The sequence below is a fragment of the Rhizomucor pusillus genome (genome assembly GCF_041956525.1).
Source record: "Rhizomucor pusillus strain CBS 183.67 unplaced genomic scaffold VTP01scaffold_9, whole genome shotgun sequence".
NCBI classification, from domain to species: Eukaryota; Fungi; Mucoromycota; class Mucoromycetes; order Mucorales; family Lichtheimiaceae; genus Rhizomucor; species Rhizomucor pusillus.
In genome coordinates, this window is record NW_027192151.1 from 746,162 (window position 1) to 769,628 (window position 23,467).

At 45.0% G+C, this 23,467-nt stretch overlaps 12 protein-coding genes across 12 annotated transcripts; 10 read left to right on the forward strand and 2 right to left on the reverse strand.

The window, feature by feature from the left end:
* Positions 1–269: 269 nt before the first annotated feature.
* On the reverse strand, positions 270–1,355 carry VTP01DRAFT_10796 (uncharacterized protein; the record flags this gene model as incomplete). Its single annotated transcript, XM_069379197.1, has 5 exons — positions 270–323; positions 389–606; positions 677–919; positions 983–1,163; positions 1,230–1,355. The coding sequence occupies 5 exons, from the start codon at positions 1,353–1,355 to the stop codon at positions 270–272; spliced, it is 822 nt and encodes a 273-aa protein (XP_069239196.1).
* A 576-nt stretch (positions 1,356–1,931) lies between these two features.
* On the forward strand, positions 1,932–2,919 carry VTP01DRAFT_10797 (40S ribosomal protein uS2; the record flags this gene model as incomplete). The annotated part of the gene is made up of 3 exons (XM_069379198.1): positions 1,932–1,950; positions 2,009–2,122; positions 2,189–2,919. 3 exons carry the CDS (start codon positions 1,932–1,934, stop codon positions 2,917–2,919), a joined length of 864 nt encoding a protein of 287 aa, XP_069239197.1.
* Positions 2,920–3,324: 405 nt separating this feature from the next.
* VTP01DRAFT_10798 (uncharacterized protein) lies at positions 3,325–3,667 on the forward strand (the record flags this gene model as incomplete). Its single annotated transcript, XM_069379199.1, has 2 exons — positions 3,325–3,424; positions 3,498–3,667. The coding sequence occupies 2 exons, from the start codon at positions 3,325–3,327 to the stop codon at positions 3,665–3,667; spliced, it is 270 nt and encodes an 89-aa protein (XP_069239198.1).
* A 95-nt stretch (positions 3,668–3,762) lies between these two features.
* On the forward strand, positions 3,763–5,122 carry VTP01DRAFT_10799 (uncharacterized protein; the record flags this gene model as incomplete). The annotated part of the gene is made up of 2 exons (XM_069379200.1): positions 3,763–4,011; positions 4,073–5,122. 2 exons carry the CDS (start codon positions 3,763–3,765, stop codon positions 5,120–5,122), a joined length of 1,299 nt encoding a protein of 432 aa, XP_069239199.1.
* Positions 5,123–5,156: 34 nt separating this feature from the next.
* Positions 5,157–6,210, forward strand: VTP01DRAFT_10800 (uncharacterized protein; the record flags this gene model as incomplete). Its single annotated transcript, XM_069379203.1, has 5 exons — positions 5,157–5,219; positions 5,286–5,488; positions 5,557–5,704; positions 5,759–5,908; positions 5,971–6,210. 5 exons carry the CDS (start codon positions 5,157–5,159, stop codon positions 6,208–6,210), a joined length of 804 nt encoding a protein of 267 aa, XP_069239200.1.
* A 124-nt stretch (positions 6,211–6,334) lies between these two features.
* On the forward strand, positions 6,335–7,262 carry VTP01DRAFT_10801 (uncharacterized protein; the record flags this gene model as incomplete). Its single annotated transcript, XM_069379204.1, has 4 exons — positions 6,335–6,395; positions 6,448–6,557; positions 6,623–6,752; positions 6,808–7,262. The coding sequence occupies 4 exons, from the start codon at positions 6,335–6,337 to the stop codon at positions 7,260–7,262; spliced, it is 756 nt and encodes a 251-aa protein (XP_069239201.1).
* Positions 7,263–7,382: 120 nt separating this feature from the next.
* VTP01DRAFT_10802 (uncharacterized protein) lies at positions 7,383–9,447 on the forward strand (the record flags this gene model as incomplete). The annotated part of the gene is made up of 4 exons (XM_069379205.1): positions 7,383–7,399; positions 7,458–8,831; positions 8,895–9,028; positions 9,089–9,447. 4 exons carry the CDS (start codon positions 7,383–7,385, stop codon positions 9,445–9,447), a joined length of 1,884 nt encoding a protein of 627 aa, XP_069239202.1.
* Positions 9,448–13,924: 4,477 nt separating this feature from the next.
* On the forward strand, positions 13,925–15,981 carry VTP01DRAFT_10803 (uncharacterized protein; the record flags this gene model as incomplete). The annotated part of the gene is made up of 5 exons (XM_069379206.1): positions 13,925–14,174; positions 14,458–14,671; positions 14,725–15,206; positions 15,432–15,685; positions 15,745–15,981. 5 exons carry the CDS (start codon positions 13,925–13,927, stop codon positions 15,979–15,981), a joined length of 1,437 nt encoding a protein of 478 aa, XP_069239203.1.
* Positions 15,982–16,629: 648 nt separating this feature from the next.
* VTP01DRAFT_10804 (uncharacterized protein) lies at positions 16,630–17,868 on the forward strand (the record flags this gene model as incomplete). The annotated part of the gene is made up of 2 exons (XM_069379207.1): positions 16,630–17,651; positions 17,718–17,868. The coding sequence occupies 2 exons, from the start codon at positions 16,630–16,632 to the stop codon at positions 17,866–17,868; spliced, it is 1,173 nt and encodes a 390-aa protein (XP_069239204.1).
* Positions 17,869–17,956: 88 nt separating this feature from the next.
* Positions 17,957–18,757, reverse strand: VTP01DRAFT_10805 (uncharacterized protein; the record flags this gene model as incomplete). The annotated part of the gene is made up of 4 exons (XM_069379208.1): positions 17,957–18,401; positions 18,463–18,500; positions 18,559–18,620; positions 18,679–18,757. The coding sequence occupies 4 exons, from the start codon at positions 18,755–18,757 to the stop codon at positions 17,957–17,959; spliced, it is 624 nt and encodes a 207-aa protein (XP_069239205.1).
* A 134-nt stretch (positions 18,758–18,891) lies between these two features.
* Positions 18,892–20,803, forward strand: VTP01DRAFT_10806 (uncharacterized protein; the record flags this gene model as incomplete). Its single annotated transcript, XM_069379209.1, has 9 exons — positions 18,892–18,901; positions 19,006–19,117; positions 19,180–19,189; positions 19,272–19,301; positions 19,364–19,499; positions 19,570–19,596; positions 19,664–20,194; positions 20,252–20,646; positions 20,714–20,803. 9 exons carry the CDS (start codon positions 18,892–18,894, stop codon positions 20,801–20,803), a joined length of 1,341 nt encoding a protein of 446 aa, XP_069239206.1.
* A 437-nt stretch (positions 20,804–21,240) lies between these two features.
* Positions 21,241–23,122, forward strand: VTP01DRAFT_10807 (uncharacterized protein; the record flags this gene model as incomplete). Its single annotated transcript, XM_069379210.1, has 7 exons — positions 21,241–21,378; positions 21,443–21,677; positions 21,746–21,789; positions 21,862–22,020; positions 22,105–22,353; positions 22,413–22,509; positions 22,569–23,122. The coding sequence occupies 7 exons, from the start codon at positions 21,241–21,243 to the stop codon at positions 23,120–23,122; spliced, it is 1,476 nt and encodes a 491-aa protein (XP_069239207.1).
* Positions 23,123–23,467: the final 345 nt, after the last annotated feature.

A 23,467-nucleotide genomic window follows, 5' to 3' on the forward strand; every position in this document is an offset into this window, starting at 1 on the left:
AGCCACTACTCTTTAATAATCTCTTTCTCTGCTTTGTACCTAGAGTTCGCTTTGCTGTGACTCAAACGTTTTTTTTCTAGTTTTCTTCTACACTTCCATTCCCTCCTTTCTCTTTTCCTCTCTTCGCACATAGCATTTCCCTTTCTCTCTTGACTATATTTGCCTGTGTACACAGTTTTTCTTTTCACTTTATTTATCTCTCTTTCTGAATCGTGTTTTTGCTAACCTTGTGGTGTTTATTGTGCATCTTTGTCGCTATTTGGAGGAGTCTATTTTTTATCTGCAAGAATGGAATCGAGATGGAACGTCTTTACGACCGTAGCCTGGAGGCAATATACATTTGTATGAGATTTTCATAATACGGACGAATTCAGATAGGAAGACTTACCGCTCTTTTATTCCAGCCTATGCGGGTGATGGTATCTTTAGCAGTAGTAGAAGCCGAAGCGTTGCTGCCGGTGTCATTTGTCGGAGTAAGTTCAGGCAGCCGTCGAATAGATGCGCCATCTCGGAAAAGAATCAATGTAGGAAGATCAAAAGATGCTGGATCACGACTTATCCCGAATTCTTGCGCAATATCTCCATAGATATCAACGTCAATTTTACCTATGAGATTGTTCCATCGTTAACAATGATATCGTTCTTCATCAGCCGATGTCGATATATAAACACTTGCCAAATTTCACATGGTCTGCGCTGTACTCGAGCGATAATTTGGCCAGCACGGCTTCAAAGTTGAGACATGCGACAGACCAGTTAGCATACATCATGACTATCCAATATTTGGGCGGCTCATCTTCGACGTTCGTGATCTTCGGAGCGTTCTTGCGTTGCACTTGTTTCCGAAATCTGTCTTCGGTCAACTCCTCGATCTTCGTGGGGCCTTGGTACCACGGCTGTGGAAAAAGTGTAGAAATTGCTACGTGTTGCATAGTTATCAGTAATGCAAAATCAATTTCATTGTCCTTTCCGGGATCCTCACATATCCATCCCACAATGTAAAGCAATGGCCGCCAAAAGCTGGTTTTCCAATAGAGCATACACAGCGAAAAGAACTTTGTGTACAATATCAAAACACTTGTAAGCTCTTCAGCCGTCGATGCCATCACACACTTCCATGCTGACAGTGCAACCAAGGCAATATATGCATTCCGCTCCGAATCCTGTCTCGGTGAACATGAGCAAGCTTTGCAAATATAAAGAAACGCGTTTCCTGTATACCAACTCACAGTCCAAGGTATTTGTGAGACAAGAGCACGGCGGAGCAAGACAATGATGTACGTGATGCCATAAACAGAGTGGATCACGTAGTAACGATGCAGCAAACGCTGTCTCAGCTCGCTCAAACTTGCCATCCTGCTGCTGTGTATCCCTGGTCATTCTCCCCGCACTTGAAAATTACCCAGACTTTCGGGGCTGAAGCTAAAAGGTCTCCATGGAACATCACTACCTAGCCTCCTCAGCAAGAAGAAGGATAATAAAAGGCTGCAATGTTAACAAGGATATCATATCTGTTAAGACTCATATTATTCATATACACAAACCTTTTATCTATTTGCATAGCTCTTATATTATCGTGTTGATCTATCAGACAGATGGTACGTTATAACGCTAACGCATTAAACTTTAGAAGCATTTGCATTATAGAAACGAGATGAGACTGAAAGTGTACATCTGGAATTATAGGCGAGGTGCTATGGCCTCCATCGTTCTGCAAAACGACCCTTTATAAAGTCATCATGTGCATAGTAGCCGAGTGCAAAAAAATTCGGTCGCCGCACAAGGTGGCTGCAGTAAAAGCGAGTCAAGTCAACAAAAAGCTCTTCCTCCTTTCTCCTTTCGACGGACATTGGCCATTCAAACCGTGTATTCTGCACCCTAACTTCGCCAGAATCAACTGATAGCCGCTCCATTGGAAAGATCTAAGAAAAATGTCTCGCGTTCCAGCTGGTATGGTTGTCAAATGGCGCTTGGCCTGAGCCAAATCTCGCTGACTTCAGTCTGTTAGTTTTGAACATTACCGAGCAAGACTTGCAAATGCTTCTTGCTGCTCAATGCCACCTTGGTGCCAAGAACTGCACCAAGCGCATGAAGCCCTACGTCCACAAGCTTCGTGCTGATGGTATGATCTATCTGGTGTTAAAAACGCGTTGCTTGGTAGCTTGGATACTGATGCCAGAACCATTAGGTATCAACATCATCAACCTCGGCAAGACTTGGGAGAAGCTTATCTTTGCTGCCCGTATCATCGCTGCTATTGAGAATCCTCAGGATATTTGTGTGATCTCAGCCCGTCCTTACGGTCACCGCGCTGCTCTCAAGTTTGCAAAGTACATTGGTGCTGAAGCCATTGTGGGTCGTTTCACTCCTGGTACTTTTACCAACTACATCACCCGGTCCTTCCGTGAGCCTCGCTTGATCATCTGCACTGACCCCCGCACGGACCATCAAGCCATTTCGGAAGCTTCCTATGTCAACATCCCCGTTATTTCTTTCGCTGACACCGACTCGCCCTTGAAGTACGTTGATGTTGCCATCCCTACCAACAACAAGGGAAAGCATGCCATTGGTTTGGTGTACTGGCTCTTGGCTCGCGCCATCCTCCGTCTCCGTGGCACCTTGGATTACCAGACTCCTTGGGAAGTCATGGTCGACATGTTCTTCTACCGCGACCCTGAGGAAGCTGAGAAGGAAGCTGCCGCCGCTGAGGGCAAAGAAGAAGCCGGCGAATGGAGCGCTACTGTCGCTGAAGCTGACTGGGCTTTGGAAGGTGCTGCCGCCGAAGGACCCGCCGGCATTGCTCCCGCCACCGCTGACTGGGACGCTCAAGCTGCTGCTGGCGACTGGGCTGAGGATGCTGGCACTAGCTGGGCCGACTCCACTAACGCCGCTCCCGCTGGTGGATCCTCTTGGGACTAAATGCCCTGTACATCTTGTACTAAGCTGTCAGGAAATAAAGCATTGATAAAAACGGCTTCTTGACAAAGTAGCCGTTGTAATAACAGAAAGCTTTATTTGGGATTCAATCCATTGTAGCTGCAGTGCTCTGACTGAAGTCTATTCCGCATTTCATCTCATATCTGCGTCACATACCATGTTAAATCCTGTATTTTTTGCAGAGATGCTCTTGACTTGGAGCCTTTATACATTACATTGAGGGATTTACTTCGGACAGACAATTTCTGTGGCAACGCTGCATTATTTTGATATTCTCAAAAAAGAAATCAGGTACAGCCCAACAAAGAAAAGTGGATGGGAAGGGGCAGCTTTAACGTATAAAAAGGATGAAGATGTAGCTTGGCAGAAGACAGGAAAACAACAGACATGATTGAACATTGCAAGAAAGATTACACATACGATGAAGCTCTGAAACTCAAGACGTCAGCAGGCATACCGATAGCCAAGGTACACGATGCTAGGACGCGTAGGTCTTGATAAATATTATCTGTATTTTATGTGTCACCGTAGCTCACCGAGTTTGCGATTATTTCTTCAAGCCTCTATGTGCTTTAAGTTTGACACAGTCGAGCAAGCCGGCGGATTCGCAAAGGATGTCCTTCTTGGTGCTGATCCCAAGGATATATTCAAAGCAGAAAAATCATTTATGAACCCTCGAGATGCTGACAACTTGACAAAAGATTACAGTGAAAAGTGCATCATCCTGTAGCAGTTTCCTTTTTCACAATATCGATAAACATCCTCACATTAAAACATCGTTTCTGTTCAAAGTCCATTGTTTTCGTATCTTCTTCTCCTCCAACAATGGTCCCTTACTACATGCAGGACTATCCGGACGAGTATACTTTCCATCCACGCTCTTATCACATTGTACCGCCTGCACTTCGCGGTCCTAGCAGCCGACGCTCCACTGTTCATCGGCGCCGGCGCAGAAGGCATTCGGCTACTGATGTTCCCCAGCAATATCTGGATCATCGTATGTCACCCTCTGGAACTGCGCTTAGCGATCCATATTATCAATCTGGGCACTACATGGACAACGAAGATAGCGAGGTTACAAGTAATCCGCGCTTGCTTACAGCTAGTGTCTAATCAGATTCCACTGCCTCATTAGTATTATCCAGCTTACAGCCATCAGCGTCACCGACGTAGACCTGCTAGTCACTATCGCCCACCTTCATATAACATAGAAGATCCAAGATATGATGTTTATGATGAACGTGCCTCACAAACATGCCGAATATCATCAGACTATAGTCATTCATATGATTACTACGATGTTGGTGACGATCCGGGGCAGGGTAACGATGAAGAAGAGGAGTTTGATAGTCCTACGGAGCAAGAGCGCCTTGCAACTGAGAATGCGATGAAGAACAAGACGCAGACATGGATGGAGGAAAACACTGAAGGGACCGCCTCCTCAGGAAATCTCCATGGAACGAGCTCGGCTGTAGTAGCTAGCAGCGCAGGATATACAGCTTCTACTCCAACATCAAATAGCTCTACGGTGCGACCGTCATCCGCCGCATCATCGCCACCTAGTCAGAATGGATATCTTCGATCAACTGACTCTGTATCTGCTGGAGCAACCACAGAGCTGTTTTCTGGTAGGCGCCGATGGTCTGTCACATCGTTTCTAAAACGCATGTTGTTACCAAAATCCATACTCAGAAAGACGACAGGGCGTACTTCCCCCATGATCCGTACAGTTCTTTCAACCGGTCCTGCCAGTGACGTGCTGGATCAAGAGCAGCAGCGTGATATTCTGCAACAACTCACTGCACCGCCATCCCCTTCACTGAATCAGCGTTACTCTTCGGAGGCAGTACAGGTCGCTTCGCTCGATTTCATCTGGGTGTTTCGTTTAAAATCTGAGAATGACATGCCTGTGTGGACAGGGTTTGACCTACGGAATCAAGCCTTGCTATCGAAACATTATCAAGAACATAGCAACGGCGGCAGACGCGATGCAGGAGCTCAGGAGAACGATCCAGGGGTAGAGCTGTTTGATTCCCACATTCGACAAGGACAGCTACCGGTACTTGTGCTTCCAAGCAAACAGCTCGGATATTATCCATTGGATATGCAAGGGAACGAAATCGGGACTCTGCAAGTGGCGTGCATGGTCAATGGCCATGATGTCCAATTTGTGTACAGAACGTAAACAATAAAGTCCGCGTCTTGTCCTTTGAGGAAGTATGCAGCAACCGTTGACGCTGTTAGCTCTGAATGTTAATGAAGCATTCAGCGAGTCCACCAATGTAACGAAGCCGTTGCCATTTGAGAGCTCCCAAAACATCAACTGAGTTTGTCATTCTGGCCTCTAGTTTGCCAAAGCCATATCGCGGTTACCAGAAGTTGATCGCAAAGCTGTGTTACGATTCAAGTTTGAAAAGGACAAACGGCTGGCGCTCGGAAGCCAACTTCTCAGACGTTACTATTTTGCCCGCTACTGCAGCAAGGATTGGCGCTCCTGTCAGTTTGGCGCAGCAACAAAACATGGAAAACCAAAGTTATTGAATGCAGATAGGTGCGCGAAACAAACAACATCTAATTCAAGTGCAAGAGGAAATTGCTCAAAAATTTTCTTATGAAAAGGTGGTACGATTTTAATATCTCACATCATGGCAACTGGGTTGTGTTGGCAGCAACAGATCGGGCTGATCTGCATGTTGGCATTGATATTGTTTGCTTGGATGATTTTGAGGAGTCTGTACTCAACCTTGTCAAAACTTTTGGACCTCAGGTGAGTGATTCCTGTCTCAGTCGTTGTTGCATATGCTTGACATATTTGCATTAGCTGGCTACCGATGAAGTTGATATGATTATGAAAAGCCCGCATCCTTTTGAAACATTTTACTCGTTTTGGGCTCTCAAGGAAAGCTTTATCAAAGGATTAGGCATTGGACTAGCAGTGGATGTGAAAAACTTGAATTTTGGGAAAAACGAGGTAAGCAATCCCCCCCCCTCAAGATAAGCAAAACTGGTTTTCTCCTAAAAAAGGATATCCAGTCATCATCAATCAGGGTACAACCTGCGCCGAAAGGTTCCTGGGGATTCAGATTGGACTGGTTAGATACCGAGTCTCTGGTGGCTGTATGCTGCGGCTACACTGCAGAGAATGCGACATTGGATGACGATCTTCAAAGGTTTTGTCAAGGAACACAAACAATAGGCAGTCGTTATAATCCGGGTCGCCCGTGCTGTTATACCAAAGTTGAGATTGATGAAATAAACAACTTGTTTGCTTGATCACGTGGTGGCTAACTTGCTTTGAGCTCGCAACATTTTTTTCTTACTGCTGTTGTTCTCCCATAACCCCTCCCCTTGTGTCTTGCTTCGTTTTCCGCCCAAGCAGTAGTTCCAATCTGACTAAATGGGATGCTGTGCTTCTCGCGCTGCTGACGACTCTGATCCACGATCGAGTGGCACAAATGGCAGGATTTCATCAGACATAATGTAAAGTTGCTGGACTAACAATCTTTCCAGGCAAACCGTTCAAGCGAGCCGGTCTCAAGTACATCCATGTTAAGCCAATAACACGAAAACAGCTGGAAGATATGCGCAATACTTTCTGGGACACTGCGCCTACTTACGAGGTACGCTAAACGAGATGGGCTGCTGTCAAGAGACTTCTTTGCTGACTCGACCTTGTGTGGATCAGGGTCGCCGGGAAATTTGGCAAGCTTTAGAAGCAGCCATGAAAGCGTCTGATACAAGTATGGCCCAGTCTATTCTGGAGGCTGCAAACATCATTTTACCTACTGGCAATCCTGCTGACGGATGTTACGATGGTAAGCAAGGTGATTAGTCCAATGAGCACGCGGAGTATCTCATTTATCGTCCCAGAGCTAGGCAACCGTTACGTGATACCACTTTACTGCATTGTTGATCCCACAAACCTTATTCCAGAGACTTCTGGGCAGTCCAATGAAGAGCAGTTCGATGCGCCAAAAGGATCCACATCCAATATTTCAGTTCAGGAAAAGAAAGATAGTCACATTACTGCGGAAGAATCGACATTGACTCCCATTACCATACGATTGTCATCAGGAAGAGATATCAAAGTCGACATTAGCAAAAGTGATGAGACAGCTGGATCGCTAAAAACCCGCATATTCATGCAATCAGATGTCGGTATATCAGCACAAACTCACTCCATACGACTCATCTATCTTGGTCGGGTACTGAAGGACAGTGATCCTATCATATTTGATAAAGATGAAAATGTATCAGCAGGAAACAATGTTGTAAAATTAGCACCTGGTTCAGTGTTGCAAGCTTTGATAGCAAAGAAGCAATAAATATGCTGTGTGGAGATATTCTTACCAGTGGCAGTTCTCGCTGAGTTTGTAATGTTCCGTCATTTGATGATTCTGCTGGCGAAGTTCGCCTTTTTATCCTTTTCCTTGTTTATTTAAGCGATGGCTACACTCTCAAGGTAGGTAGATGGTTTCGATCTTGACGATCTAATGGAGTTAATTAACGTTGCGCTGTAGCCTCCTACCGAAACCTCGACAGGTTGCGCAGCAATCTGGTACTACCCGTTCTACAACTCCTCAATTCGAACGAAAGATTACACAGCTTGTTTCTGCACGCAGCAATCGAATTCCACCCTACGGTCAACGTCAAGGCTTCAAGCCAAGAGTACCTGAAGACTTTGGCAATGGCGGTGCATTCCCAGAGATTCACTTCGCGCAGTATCCGTTGGGCATGGGTCGCAGAGGAGACGAACGCACAAAGGAACGCAGCGGTGGTGCTCTGACTTTGCAAGTTGATTCCGAAGGCAATGTCAAGTACGATGCTATCGCTCGACAAGGTCACAGCAGCGATCGCATTATTCATACGTCGCTCAAAGACATGGTTCCTTTGAAGGAGCGTAAGGATGTCGACGTCGAAAAAATTGCCATGGATCGGCCGAGTGAGGAAGAAGTAATGAGTGTTGCAGAAAAGACAAAGGCAGCACTCGAACGTATAGTCAACACAAAGATTGCAGCAGCACAGCCTAAAAACGTTGTAAAAGCAACAGGAGGTACCAACAAAGATCCAACGTATATCCGTTACACTCCTGCGGCCAACCAGGCCAACGATAACTTGAACAGCGGTGCAAAGCAACGTATCATCCGTATGGTTGATGCACCTGTCGATCCTATGGCTCCTCCCAGCTTCCAGCATAAAAAGATTCCTCGTGGCCCACCCTCGCCGCCTGCCCCCGTCATGCATTCACCACCCCGAAAACTTACAGCCAAAGAACAAGCAGAGTGGGTTATTCCCCCATGTATTTCAAACTGGAAAAACACAAAAGGTTACACCATTCCATTGGATAAACGCCTGGCGGCCGATGGTCGTGGCCTGCAAGAGATCACCATCAACGACAACTTTGCAAAGTTTTCTGAAGCATTGTACGCAGCCGATCGTCATGCTAGAGAAGAAGTTCGCCAAAGAAACTTGATGCAGCAGAAATTGGCACAAAAGCAAAAGGAGGCTGAAGAAGAAAAGCTTCGCAACCTTGCACAGAAAGCGCGCGAGGAAAGAGCCGGTTTCAAGACGTCGTCGTCGTCAGCAGCGGCAGAAGCAGAGGAAGAGAAACCTGTTGGCACTGCGGTGAAAGCCAACCGTGCCACAGCAGCGTCCTTGATGCCTCAGTATGACTCTTCAGATCAATCAGGCTCAGGATCTGGCAGCGAAAGCGAGAGTGACAGCGATAGATCTCCTCGTAGACGGCCAACTCGAGGACGCGACGAAGAAGGCGAAGAGGAAGAAGCCAAAGCCCGAGAGCGTGATAGACTACGTCGTGAACGTCAAAAGCAGAGAGAGCGTGAGATGCGTATGAGCCGCATGGGCACTGAAGCTAAGGCTAAACATTTGGCACGGTATGTTTCTTTTGCATTCTATTGGCAATTTCTTGTCATGGATACTAATGTGGCCATTTGCAGTGAGCAAGGCCGTGATATTTCCGAAAAGATCGCGCTTGGTCTAGCCAAACCGTCGTTGAGCAAGGACAGTATGTTCGACGCTCGTCTGTTCAACCAATCGGAGGGCATTGGCTCAGGCTTCAAGGATGACGAATGTAAGTTTGAAAAGCTGAATATCATCATGAAGAAATATTAACACGACTCGTGTTCTATAGCTTACAGTATTTACGACAAGCCCCTATTCAATCAAACTTCATCATCTATCTATCGATTCCGTGGTAAAGGTGAAGAGTCTGATGTGCTCGGCAGCACAGATGCGGAAGATATCGAAAGAATGGTGAAACAAGACAAGTTTGGTTTGACCCACAAAGGTTTCTCTGGCGCTGAAGGCAGCGGTGAAGGCTCGGCAGGACCTGTGGAGTTCGAGAAAGAAACCATTGGCAGTCGAGCAGCACCATCTGAGGACGTTTTTGGACTCGATACGTTCTTAAATAAGGCCAAGAAAGGCAAGCGAAAGGCTGAAGATGATGACGATGATCTTTTGGAAGACAAGAAAGGCAAAAGACGAGCATAAACTCATAACCACCACTCTCAATAATCATCATAAGTTACACATCCTTTGAAGAGAAAAGCAGAAAACTTTTTGCAGAGCATAAACCTAGTGAACTGGTTCTTGATCCTTACCAATGTCAACAACAAGCTTCAAATCAGAAATATGTTAACTTGAGGTTGAACGTGATTTCCAGAAATACAATTTATGCGTATTTTCCTTGTATATTTGAATACATCTTGAACTAATGACTTGATGCGTCTCTTCCTCAGAAGCGCTTAACAACACTCGCTTCGCTTTAATATCATGTTAGATTAACTTAATTTAGCATCGTCATTCCTAGCTACAAGAGCTGGCAAACACTGTGTCGGCGGGTGAGGCGGGCAAGTGCTGGTTAAATATAAAAAAGTACGTCAGAAGCGAGCGTATTTGGGAGGAAGTGGTGCCGAGTTTGCACCGGGGGCATCAAAATCATTACAATCATAAGCAAAAGAGAACAACAGAGGAGATTTATCGACATCAGAGACCATGATGGAAGGAAACCTCGACTTGATAACCGAGAGAGAGAGAGCGCAAAAGGCCGCACATCGCATCAGAGCAGATGATGAAAGAAATCCTCGACTCGATAAGCCAAAGGGAACAATACAGACATTCATAGAAATGATGTAAAAAGCAAGGCGCGACTTGATATGCAAAGGAAGCAATGGAGAGATATTCATACACCAGAGCACGTGATCAGATCAAGGTTCAGCTTGGTAAGACGAAGAGAGCAGTGTAGAGATGTTCATATTCATGCTTTATCCTACATCAAGCAGTTAATCGTTTGTATATTAAACCGAGCAGTATTCATTCTAGTTTACCTTCTTGATTGTCTTCATTGATTTCTGTGAGATACAGAGAAGGAAGAGAAAAGGAGAAGGAGTCTTGCCATTTTATGCTCTTGGCAATAAAAGCTCTGCTATTAGAAACAATTGCCCAACGGCTATATGCAGATATTCCTAAATGTTTTCGAGTAACTGAGCCTGCAGAACTGTTTCACAGTATGGAATCTTTTGACAATCAATTTCAATCATGTAGAATCTGTATTTAATCGACTTGAGCCCCACGAATCGAACATTTAATTAAGGTACACAAAGGTATATCTTCGAGATCAATGGAAACTGAATTCAGATAGAATACCAAAAATGTGGAAGCGAAATCAAATATGGAGTTGGACTTCACACCATAAGATTAGTGATGCCCTTAATATACAGGCTCAATTCATTGCCCTAAATTCACATCATTATCCGGAACCGCGCCTTGGTGCAATGAAAGAATCGACTCTAGGAGTAGGTATTGATCCGTAAAAAAGGGTTTAAAACTTCATCTTCAAACAATGTTTTGGATGCTCAGTCTATATCGTAAAATTCAATGTAGAATCTGAAACAGCTGTGCTGAATATCCAAAACCTTTCTAGTCCTTTTATTCCTCGGATTGGTGTCTGTTCTGCCCGCCAAACTCCAAAAGTAAACATTAATTTTGTAGCCCATACCGCGTTATACACTCTTCCATCCAACGCGTGTGGAGCCTGTATAAATTAATTAACTATAGTGTTCCATCAATAAGGACGGAGACTTTTTTTGCTTTGACCGTCAGGAAATCCATGCCACTAGTTGCTGCGTGCCGATAATTCGCCCTGGCGCACGCATATATCAAACGTTGCTAACAACAGCGCATTTGCATTTTCATTACCATCGATCTATTTGCATAAGATTTCATGCTCTCAATGGAAAAGGGTTCAAATGCCGACTCCCAAGGAACTATAAAAAGGGCCTTTCCTCTCGACCTCTCTTTTTCTTTTCCTTATCCTCGACGCCATATGCCCCTCGTGGGCTCTACCCTGCCAGATCTTGGGAGGACCAGATGGGGTACCTCTGCTTTGCGTGCCCAATGGAAGCTAACAGGTGTCAGTCCCAAGACGAGTCCTCAGAAGCGTAGCAGCAAGAACTTTCGGGCAGTAAGCCTGTAACCTCTGAGTGGGGAGCTCGATCCTGCGCAGCCTGGCTTTTTTGATTCCTCCCCTGATCTGGGTGCGTAGCTCTGGCGTGTCAACGGTCACTTGTTTGCTGGCTTCGCTAGAGGCCTCTTTCATTCCTTTCCGGGTTGGGTGGCCTATGGCGTAAATCCCTTCAAAAAGTGGACTCGAATCCTAAAAAGAAAATGAAGAACAAAAGAGAGTAATGCCCAAAGCTGCAGGTTTTTGAATTCAAATTCGCGCCTGAGATTCAGAGAAAAATTTATGGATGTTACTTCGTTGTATTTTGGACAGACAATGTCATCGAAATGAACGATAGGACGAGGGCCGCTCTTTTTATAATCACTCCATTCCTCTGCCTTACAATGTATACGACAGCAAAATGGAAACCGAGAAATCTCGCTAACTGCATAAATGGTTATGGAAGGAAGCCTTTTGCCCCAAGGAAACCAATTTGAGATTGGGATTACGAGATCCATCCTTCCTTGTCGAATACGTACCATCGATTAAGGCATTCATGCTGCCAATGATATGAACCATCGTCTAATGATCCCTTGGCAGGATATTTAGATAATTCTACCAGGGACACATCTTGGATTTTGCATTATCTTAGCTATTTGGCAAGCGCAAAAAGGTAGCAATCTACGTTTTTCGAAAACCTGTTGAACTAACGGTAAGTCGTAACCGTAGCAACGTTCCACATTTACTCGCTTAACTCTGAGTTGAGTTTTTGTCGTTCTGCCTTTGATAGCCGTTTATATTCTGGTCAGCAATCAAACACACTTTGAATAAGCTCTCGAACGAAAAAGGAAAAAGAATCATAACGATTGTCCCACCTGAATGATGCACAGAAAACGTGACCGACAAGTTGTTTGCTTTCCAATCGTGCTGGCTAGTGACTCATCAAGCGTTGTTTCGATCCTCTGTCATGTTATCTCGATATCAGTCCGCCTCTAAGCTATCTTGCTCATCAATTCAGATTTCTGTTGTAAACTACAACCATCGGATTAACAAATATAGACGTGTGCAACTTGAAAAGATTATCCCAAAAACGTGCTGGCGGATAGAGATCGACCAGTCCGGATTTGCAGATAAGCATCCGAAAGCGGTTTGCTGTATATTACTGTGCCTCTTATCCGTTTCTTCTTCCTCAAACGTACCCGCATATATATCATCACTGTCTTCCGTATGTCTGACAGAATAAATAACCGTGTACATGATAAATAAGACACCACCTGTCAAAACAAGGGAGTAACTTAAGAGGATTGAAAACTCGGTACATCAATACACTGCTCGTTTTGATGTCTTGACTCCTAGCTAATCAACAGCACAACTCTACATACTACTCTAGTAGAACGACTTTCGATCCTGAGTTCTGATCGTAACTTGAGGGCATCAAGCATAAACAAGGGAACTCAGAGAGAGCGATATGCAGACTATTTTGAAGTTTATGTGTCGCAAATGTAAACCTTCTTGGCTACAAACCTGGATCTGAAGATTCATAAATTGGAACATGGAAAGGTATGTAGGCGTACTCATGTCAATCCTTCACAAATCCCTAAAGCGCATTAATACCATTCATACTCGTTTAATTCTGTCTTGTGCCCCACAAGAAGAAAAGAAAAAGAGTTGTCAGCTACGGGCCCGCGTCATCTATGACTTGTTTTCCTCTTCTTTCCTGTTTTCTGTTTTCCTTTACGCAAGATGGAAGAACTGCAAAATACCACGTTTTATTCTTTCATTGAACTGTTTCCTGCTCTCCTAGTCTCGCTAAGCATACTATCTATCCTCCATTACTGCTCTTAGTTTTCAAAAAGCAAGAAGAAGGAGTTGACAGAAGCTGCAGAAGGTAGGTGTGAGCAGAGTCCAAAGGGGCACAAGGCAAACTTTTACTGATATATTTCACCCACATTTATTTGCAAGCACTGTGGCGAAAAAAGGCCACAAGATGAAGACCAATAGACAGTGCAAGCTTTTTACCGAAAGTGGCAAAGGTGAGCACGTTTACGGCACGATCATTCATACCTCGAATTAACGTTGTGCTAGTTGGCAAGAAAAGGAAACAAACAGATACAGAAAATGAAGAAGAAAAACAAAGAAAGAAAAAAGGGCAGGATACAGAAGGGAAGGGCCAATGCAAATGAAAGTACAAACCCTGTCCCAGATGCGGTTCCACTAGTCATTCAAGATCTACATCCAAGGATTGTCCTTACCATGTCCAAGCTCTGGAGTAGATCCTCATATCACGATTTGGAAGGAATTTCGAGCGTTATACTCGCATCGTATCCCTGTCAGGAATTGTTAAAGAAGATTATCAAGAACAGCTACAGAAGGGAATCCAACAACTGTCATCCTTCATACGGAATGTCATTGTTCGAGTGATGATCTTTGTTAATTTTTACATTGTGGAGCACGCGCACAATGCGATTCCGGCCTATGTCTTTTCACAGACATTTTTCTATTCCGTATCCCAGCTCGTGATGGGATATGGAAATAACAAACACCAATGACAAGATGCCTAATGACATCCGCAACTGTTGGGATCGCTTCAAAACGCAATATCCTTCGGCAATCTTTACGCAAGCAAGCATTCGAGGATACGCGAATCCGCTTGCTTGGGCTTGCCAAACGCTCCAAACTACGTATAGCAATATGATCGTCGAACATTTCCAGGACAGAGTGGAAAAATTCGTCATATCCAAGCTCCAAAGACTTATACCAGTAAGGCGACATAAGTGTTGTGTCTCATGATAAGCATCTATGTTAACTGTTAACCCGTAAAGAATATATCGAACAATCTTGCACCTAAATTAGCTAACAAGTATATTTACAAAGATCTTGCCGGAGGCAATCCCACAATACCGGAGTAGCTACAAGAAGACTGTGATCTCGACATTATCTTAGCGATACATACCATACAAATCTCGCTAAAAGGCTATATTCCTGAACCATACACAACAACTGAAATGGCGGGAAATCCTGGAAGGTTCATTCCTGCGTTGCGTTTTATACTATTGCAGTATACACTGGAGCACGAGCAGGGAAACGAGAAGATCTGAAAGACTTTGCCAAAATTATTTGCTCTGACGCCACAACCATCATTGCATTGGCGGTTTGTGGACATCGATGCAGCAAGTTTGGCAACAAATCTTCAGTTGGGAACCTCCGTAACACATTCAACAAAAAACCAATACGTTCAAGACTGTGCTTGATTTCAATCTGTATCGATTTTTCGTAAGTGGATTTTTAGTGTAATAGTGATTTATAATTTCTTATGCGTTGTTTAGCAGCGAAGAATGCATGTTTACCAACATGGTCACAACCAATGGCTTCCAGTTGTCATTACATTTCGCAAGACCTGCAACAAGTCCCGGGATGGAATTAGGACTTTCAGATTTCAAAGAAGAAGAAATCCAAAACTATTTCATGCCCTGCGCTCTGGATCCCGGAGACGGGATATTTTCCAAGCTGCATATGGTGCTCAAAACACAGAGCATGAAATTCGACGTTCGTCTTCGAGGGAGTATTACCAATGGACAGGATCGCCGAAAAGGAACGAAAACCTCAAGAAGGCCAGAAGGCGAAATGGCATTGAGAAGATCAAATCCAATTTTCCGAGTGCAAAGACTACAGACATTACACGATACAGTGAATACGTGCGGTATCTTTTCTTACACTTGGAAACCCTATTCACATTCTATTGCTTCGACAATGACGCAGAGAGAAGATTCAGAGCATATCAAGGCAACAAAGGGCACAAGAAGAACTAGTGAATGTCATCGTTAATGGAGGAAAGAAATACAACTCTGCGAAGAGAAAACACAGGAGGAGAAACCGTCGGGAACGGGAAAAGCAAAATCGAAGGAGAAAGCTATTTAAACGGAAACGGAGGGATCTTACAGGAATAAGGTAATAAGACGTACCAATATTTCAGAACAACTGGCTAAGTTTCCAGCGCGGACTTCCAGATTGCACATCCAAAATGAATCTGCAGTGAGATCGACTCTACAAGAAGACAAGAATAAGCCTGATATGAAACAGAAGAAATGGGCAAAAGCGAAGTTCACTCCAAAATCTGAAGGGAAGTTGCCGTTAGTGGTATTTAGCAATGGAATGTTCGGCAAAGATAATGTCCCAATGAAGGGTCATCGGCCTGGTCTCGTTGGTGTGCTTGACCGCATGTTGAAGCGACGAGAAGCTCGTGGAGAACTGGTGGTCGTAATTATTGATGAATACTTAACGTCGCAGGTAACTGGCAACTGCAAAATCCCTCTCAAACATCTTCTAAAGCCATGTTAATACATCAGATTTGCCATAATTGCCAAGGGAGGAGCTTGAAAAATGTCAGTACTGCAGACGGCGTGCGTCACCATGGTTTGCAAGTATGCAAGAACTGTGGCATATTATGGAATAGAGACACGAACGCCTGCAAAAATATGTTCCACATCGCTACATCTATCTGGTCGGGCAATGGTCGCCCTGGCCCGTTTGTCCGGCCTAAGCTACAAATCACGGCTACGAATGCCGGACCCGGATGGGTTTAGTATTTGCTTAGTATATCGGTAAGCCGTGATCCATGTTTCCGATATCGAAACTTTACTCATTGAGAGACATTTTGCGTTATTTGGAGCGCTGGCATCGCACTGTCGCAAGTTTAAGCCCGAAATGGCAAGTGTGTATGGACTCTAATTCGAGAAGAATGTTTATTAATTTCTTTCCAAAGGTAAACTGTCTATAAAAATGCAGTAGATTCTGCCAACTGGTCTCGCGTACTTTTTTGTCCAGAATCACGTGACTTACTTACGATATGTTCCGTCCGAGTCCGTAATATATACAATTTTGTAAGAGTTCTGCGTATGTGTTTGCTCCCTCAAAGAGAGCTGTCAAATTGCTTCAAAATGTGTGTTTTGGACAAGAAACATATAAAGTGTGGTATTTATGCTTGTCAACTTGTCGTGACAAGCAGCATTTGGCGTGCTGTTTGACTTTGCTACTTTAAAGTATTTTCTGCTAAATCCGCGTAGCATTCCTAGTTTTGAGGATATGAAAATTTATGGTTAAATGTATCCATCATAGCTTGCGTTCTTTCTATCACCGTTTCATACGTTTAAGCAATCGTAGAGGCTTAGAGATCTCTATATGAATACCCCGACAATGGGGCCTTGATACTTCCAACGGCCCACAAACAGGCAATGCTCCCAGCACGGTCCAGGCGCAGCATTCTGTTTGCAAGCAAACATATTCTACGTTCGCGGAATCCACAGCTGGCATCTTTCTCGCTCAGTACACGTCCAGCTTGCCGGTCGTGCTTGTCCAGTAGGCCACTCGCCATTCAACCTCTTTCTCGATACAATCTCGTCTTTGCCCGACATGCAACAGTGGTACACAACACCGAACCAGATTCTCTGGAGCAGAACCGCGTTACAAAACATAAACCTATTTTACCGCCCTCCCTGAAACAACTTCCAAAACTATACAAGGAACTGTCAAAGTCAAAGTTAGCGTTCCTCGTCGCCCTTACAACTATGAGTGGATATGCGATAGCGCCTGGTGCAGCCACTGTTTCAACTCTATTGTACACCACAGTCGGTACAACTCTCTGCATATCATCAGCCAACGCCATCAACCAATGGATTGAAGTACCTTACGACGCACAAATGCTGCGAACTCGAAATCGCGTGCTCGGACGACGGCAGCTATCATCTTTTCATGCCTTCAGCTTTGGCATCCTGACAGGAGCAGCTGGTGTGAGCATGCTCGCAACGATGGTAAACCCGCTTACAGCCGCCCTAGGAGCAGGCAATCTGCTGTTGTATACATGTATCTATACACCCATGAAACGAGCATCGATCGCCAACACGTGGGTGGGCGCTATTGTCGGCGCAATCCCGCCCATGATGGGATGGACAGCTGTTACAAATGGACTCGAGCCTGGAGCTTGGGTCCTTGGCGGTATCCTGTATGCATGGCAGTTCCCTCACTTCAACGCGCTGGCATGGAACTTGAGAGCAGATTATTCCAAGGCTGGATACCGCATGATGGCTGTGACAGACCCGAAACTGAATGCTCGGGTTGCTCTGCGACATAGCTTGGCAATGGTGCCTCTAAGTTTAAGCATACCCTATCTGGATCTCACTTCCTGGTGGTTCGCGCTCGACTCATCGGTTGTGAACGCAACTCTCATCTACGGGGCATACAAATTCTGGCAGAAAAGGTATTTACGGCAAGGAACTGTTGGTGGGAGGGACATTGTTGTACTGATATATCTTGTCTCAATCAGTGACGAAAAGACGGCTCGTCAATTGTTTTTTGGAAGTTTGATCCATTTGCCAGTACTGTTGGCTCTCATGATGGTTCACAAGACATATCGCAACGACGATTCCTACCTGTTATCATTGGAGGACGAGGAGGATGATGAGGACGAGGAATGATGTGATTTTAATTTTGTTAGTCATAACTACAATATGTACACGATAGACAGCAGCCCATTGAATACACCATGTCTTCTTGTATTGTGCTTCAAGCGCCTTTGAATCTGTACCGAGCTTTGTCGAGAGCTTCCAATTTGCCTTCCACTTGAAGCATCATGCGGATTGCAGAGATACACATAACTTCAACGAGTATTGGAATGCACCAGAAGAAAATCTCGATAACCGATGCTGAATCGTACAATGCTAGGACTGGTGCTACGGATGCAAAGGCTCCTGCAATCAATGCTGGGATGATGTTTATCTTGTCAATTCCACGGCCCTGTGCAGGTATTGCCCAAAACACCTCGGTAGGCTTCAAACGACTCGCTCGGATGAACGTGTAAACTGTGGCATAAATCGAAATAATGCTCGTCGTGGCTGAAGTGGCAGGCGCCGGGTTGAACGTGGCTATGTATCCAACAAAAGGCATTGGGATCCTAGGTGCAGCCAAAACCGACTTTGGATAATATAGGTCGTGCAAAAAGATAGCATATCTGTTTCAAAATCAACGCGTGATCTTTGCTCGCACGAATCGATTGTATGCTGGAACCTTACATGCATGATACAAGAAGTGCTATGATAATAATACCTCGCTGCAAAGCTTTCCGTTAGGTTGATGCATCCTCAAGCTCGCAGCATATTGCTACTTGCCTGGATCGTGAGATTCGAGTTCTCATTTTGTGTTCGCAGTTCCTGGATCAGTTTTTCCTGTTCTTGTGTCCATCTTGTTAGTCTCGATTGTCGAGAAAAAGGGCAACCTAAAGAACTTACCTTCTTCGTCGAGGTATTCAGCCTCATCCTCCATGTTCACTTTGGCTGGTTTCGATTTGCGTTGCAGTAAACCTTCCATCGTTCGTGTTGTTGTTCTTGTTCTTCTGCTAGGGTATCAGTAACGCGGAAAAGGCCACTTTCAACTTTGTTTCGGGTTCTCCTTCCTCTTTGACTTGCCTTCTCCGCTGAAAGCGCAGAGTCGGAATCACCGAAATGAATGAAGGTAACGAACGTTCGTACGGTACGCATGTTGCAGGAGACATGTACCCAAAGTGCACGGCAAAGGCATACTTTGCCACAACCTTGCCTGACTCGAGCTCCTTGCAGTGGGATTCATAAAGACCTCGCACAGCTGCCATTGGCGCATACCCGACTGGTCAAAGCTATGCTTATGCACAGAGTATTCCAGCCCACCGCTTTACATTGATGACCTGAAATGGTAGATAGACGTATTATTAGGAATTAGGAAGAAGCAACAAAGATAGTAACGATCCGCGGTAGGACTATCAAGGTTTGTGCCTTCCTCCACCGCATCCATTGTAGTTTTTTTATTGCTTTGCGTATTTATGCACGCTTGTTTCGCTTCCACACAGCTATACAAAGGACGACCCAAGAGCCCCAATGTAACAAGACAACATCATATATGATAAGCAAGTATTTTATTCTAACGCCAAGGCATGAATAGATGCTGTCGCTGTTCGTGAAACTGCATGAAACCAGTCCTGGGTCCCTTAGAGGAATTCGAAAAAAGGTACAGCTGATTCTCAAGGTCCACAATACGAATCCTTCCAATTATTACAATGACTTCGGCGTTGGAAAACGTAAGATACAAATACAATGCATAATGTATGCATCTGATGCCGTGTTTAACATGAGGACTTATAATGCTAGGACTTCACCCAGTTTGGTTCAGTGAAAGTAGGCAGGCTTTATAGGGGAAGAAAAGAAAAGAATTTTCCACGCTAAAAATATTATATTGATTCAGAGCATACCAAATGGGGCGAGGACGCTCTAGCTCCACTGAATACCCTTGATCCTTTCCTGAATCAAAACCAAGCGTCGCTTTCAATCAATATCTCCATTCTCAAAAGCGAGGTGGATCTTATACCACCTGTAGCGGCTCCTGGGCGTTCTCCATTTGCAAATTACTTTGATTCACCCGAATTCTCAGATATCCATTTCCGAGTGCAAGACTGCGACTCGAAAGAACGACTTTTCCGTGGCCACAAGAATATCCTTGCAGCCATGTCACCGTGGTTCCGTGGTCTTTTCTCGAGCGGCATGCGTGAATCCTTTGAAAACGTGATTGACGTCCAAGGCGTCTCGGCTGAAATCTTTTCTCGACTGTTACAATATTGCTACACATTCAATGTAAATATTCACTCTGTGCAAGATGCTCAAGATCTTTTGGAGGCAGCCGACCAATTCCAGATGGTCACGGTTAGGGAAGAAGCTTTGCGATATATGCGACAAGAGATCAATGAAACAAATGTATGGAATATCTGGTCTTGGGCAGGTAAAGTGAGAGGACGATGCCATATCCTGGATGGAACGCTGCTTACACATTCGCTAGATATGTATGACTGCGAAAAGACTTGCGCTGCTTGTCTGGACTTTGCTGCTCGAAACTTGACGACACTGATAAAGCAACCGTCGTGGCTTGAAGCCAAAGCTGCTGTAGTTAAGAAGGCGATGCAGATTGAAGAGGGTATTCTCCCGACAGAAGAGGAACTGTACGAAGCTTTAATGGAATGGGCAAAATATCCTGCCACGCAGCAGAAAATCACAGATCAAGAACAAGAGGGAAAAGATGGCACCAAAGACAGTAACGGCATTGCAGATGACAGACAAGGAGATTTGGCTGAAATTATTCAGTTTATTCGCTTTCCTTTGATACAACCGACCTTCCTAGCAACAGTCATCGAAAACGATCCATTTATTATGAAATTGGATTGTACCCGCGATTTGGTATTTTCTTTACAGTTCAATATGCACGGATACAGTTCTTGACTAATATATCGTTCGATTTGTTTAGTTGTTTGAAGCCTACCGTTACCATGCTCTCGGCGAGCCAGATGGCTCCTCCTTCAGATGCAGGTCTCGTCGTACTCTTCCTGATGAATAGGTGGATACCCGGCTTTCTTCAATATCACACTTTGCTTCACCTTTTCATGCTTGCACAAAATGGATTAGCTTTGATCTCCCTGGCACGTTGATTGTTGCTATCTCTTAATCAATGCAAAACAATGCGTTGCATATTGTTTTCAATGGAATTCCTGACATGAGAACTTACTGTGGGATTGATTGTATCCTACTGCACATTGAGGGTTCCCATGTCTCATTTTTGTTGCTCGTGTGATATAGCGGTATCCTGAGGCGGTACGCCGCCAGTCATACCACCTCTTTCGCCTATCTCCTGGGCTGGTTTAACCAACGAATCCAACATGCAATATGCAACGCCAATGTTGGAGGCATAAGTGTCTTCGAACTCCGTAAGAATCGTTTTGGGTGCGAGCATTGGGAAACGTATCATCTTTTTGCATAAACAGGTTTTGCAAAGTCATGAATGAGAATGCGCGCGATGAGGAGTCTGCCAGGAGGCCTCTCTTAGGGCAAGCCAACGGGAATGGAAGTAGCGGCGATTACGATGCTGTTGGCATGCCAACGCAAACTGTCGGACGTAACAGGGAGGATAGCCAAGTAAGGGGGTGGATGATAGTCATTTAAATACACTGCAATAAACATAGTCCAACTTTTATCGCAGAGAGACGCTAGAAGGATTAAATTCATGATTATCAAAATCACTTTCATAATGCTCGTGCTGTACTTTGCAGGCGTGGCGTGGAGCTACACGGCAGGACAGACGAAGCACGGCAAACATGATATCGTTTACAACAATGGCACGCACGATTATTATCCTACGGTAGTTATGATTTCTCTCGACGGTGTGGTCAATCACGATCTGGATTTATCCATGACACCCAACTTGAAAGACTTGGGTGAGTGCAGATAAGAGAGGTTCATTGGCCTGTTTCTCCTGATAAAACTCTGTAATTTCCGCGAGCAGCTGATCAAGGCGTGCGTGCACGATGGATGACGCCTTCATTTCCTGTAACGTTCGGTTCTGCGCCAAGAATGTCAAGTTCCATTTTAGCTGATATCTTTGCATCACCGTTTTTTTAGCCTATTACGTTTCCTAACCATTGGTCTCTCGTCACCGGACTGTATCCCGAATCGCACGGAATCATCAGCAATTATTTCTACGATCCGATCCTCAACGATACATTCAATTACAAGGACCCGGCACACAGTTGGGATAGCAAGTGGTGGGGAGGCGAACCGGTAAACAGCGATTTGAACCGTGGGATAGTTGCCGAAATGATTTACATGATGACTTTCCATACATTTGCGCCTGCATGCTAGTAGATTTGGATCACGGCTGTGCGGCAAGGCAGAGGCGCCGCAACCATCATGTGGCCCGGCTGCAGTACTGATTTCAACGGCTTACGTCCCACGCTGTCTATCCCCTACGCCGATAACGTCAAATTTGACTCAAAGATTGATCAGACTCTAGAGTGGCTCGACCTGCCGATACATGTGCGCCCACAGATCATCAATGTCTATGTGCCAGAGATCGATCAGGCTGGACATAAACATGGTCCTTATGCGAACGAGGCAAGTGCGCTCGAAAATAGAATGATAACAGGAAACGCTAACAGCTACGGCACACCAAGACTCTGAAACAGCTGCGGGTGGCAGATGCCAGCGTGGGCAGGCTGTTAAAGGGCCTTGCTGCTCGAAATTTGACAGACATTGTTCATGTGTTCGTAGGTGGGTCAAGTCACGTAGACGGCTGGGATGTCCGCCATGTATCTTATACATACATTTAGTGAGCGACCATGGGATGTCTGCTCTTGATGTTTCGCGAACTATATACTACGATGACGAGCTGACAGCAGAGGAGCTTAGCCTTATAGAGACTATTGAAGCCGATCCGCTTTTGGAAATTCGACTGCGATCCGAGACGGAAGAGAACATTGAGAAGCTGTACCGCGCATTCCAGAGACTAGAGAACAACGTGGGCCACTTTAAGGTGTACAAAAAGCAAGACTTTCCCGCCCGGTTCCATTATAGTCACAACGCACGCATCCCGCCACTCATTGTGTTGCCAGAGGCAGGCTGGAGACTGATCACCCGCCGAGAGTCTTCAGATCACAAAGGAGCCTGGTTCCCTAACGGGACTCACGGGTATGACAATCTGGATCCGCAGTCTCGGGCTATCTTTGTTGCTCGTGGACCGATATTTGCAGATATTCGCGGTAGTCTGCTGAAACCATTCTGGAACGTGGAATTATATCAGGTGCTCTCGCGCATTCTGAACATTAGACCAGCGGCGAACAACGGCACATTGAACGGAGCTTTTCAGGTGGTCGATGATGAATAAACATGTCATATGGGTTGTACATTGTTAGCTTCGTCGAATCCCAAATATTGAGAAGCGGCAGCCGAGATCCCAGAAAAATATTTAATACATGTTTTGCCATTAGTGCACTTGAATTAAAATGAGCGTTGTCGAAGCTTTTCATTTATGCAGCGCACATGCATTGACGTGGAAGAGAGAACTGTTTATGGAAACAAAAGCAATCTGACAACGGAAAGCATCATCAAAACAGATGTCATGCATGGATGCAGGGTTGTCATGACAAGGTTCAATTTGAACATAAACGTTACGCACAAACAAATGTGCACCCATCTCCACTGCATAAATACCCCCTTTGAAATTGCCCGT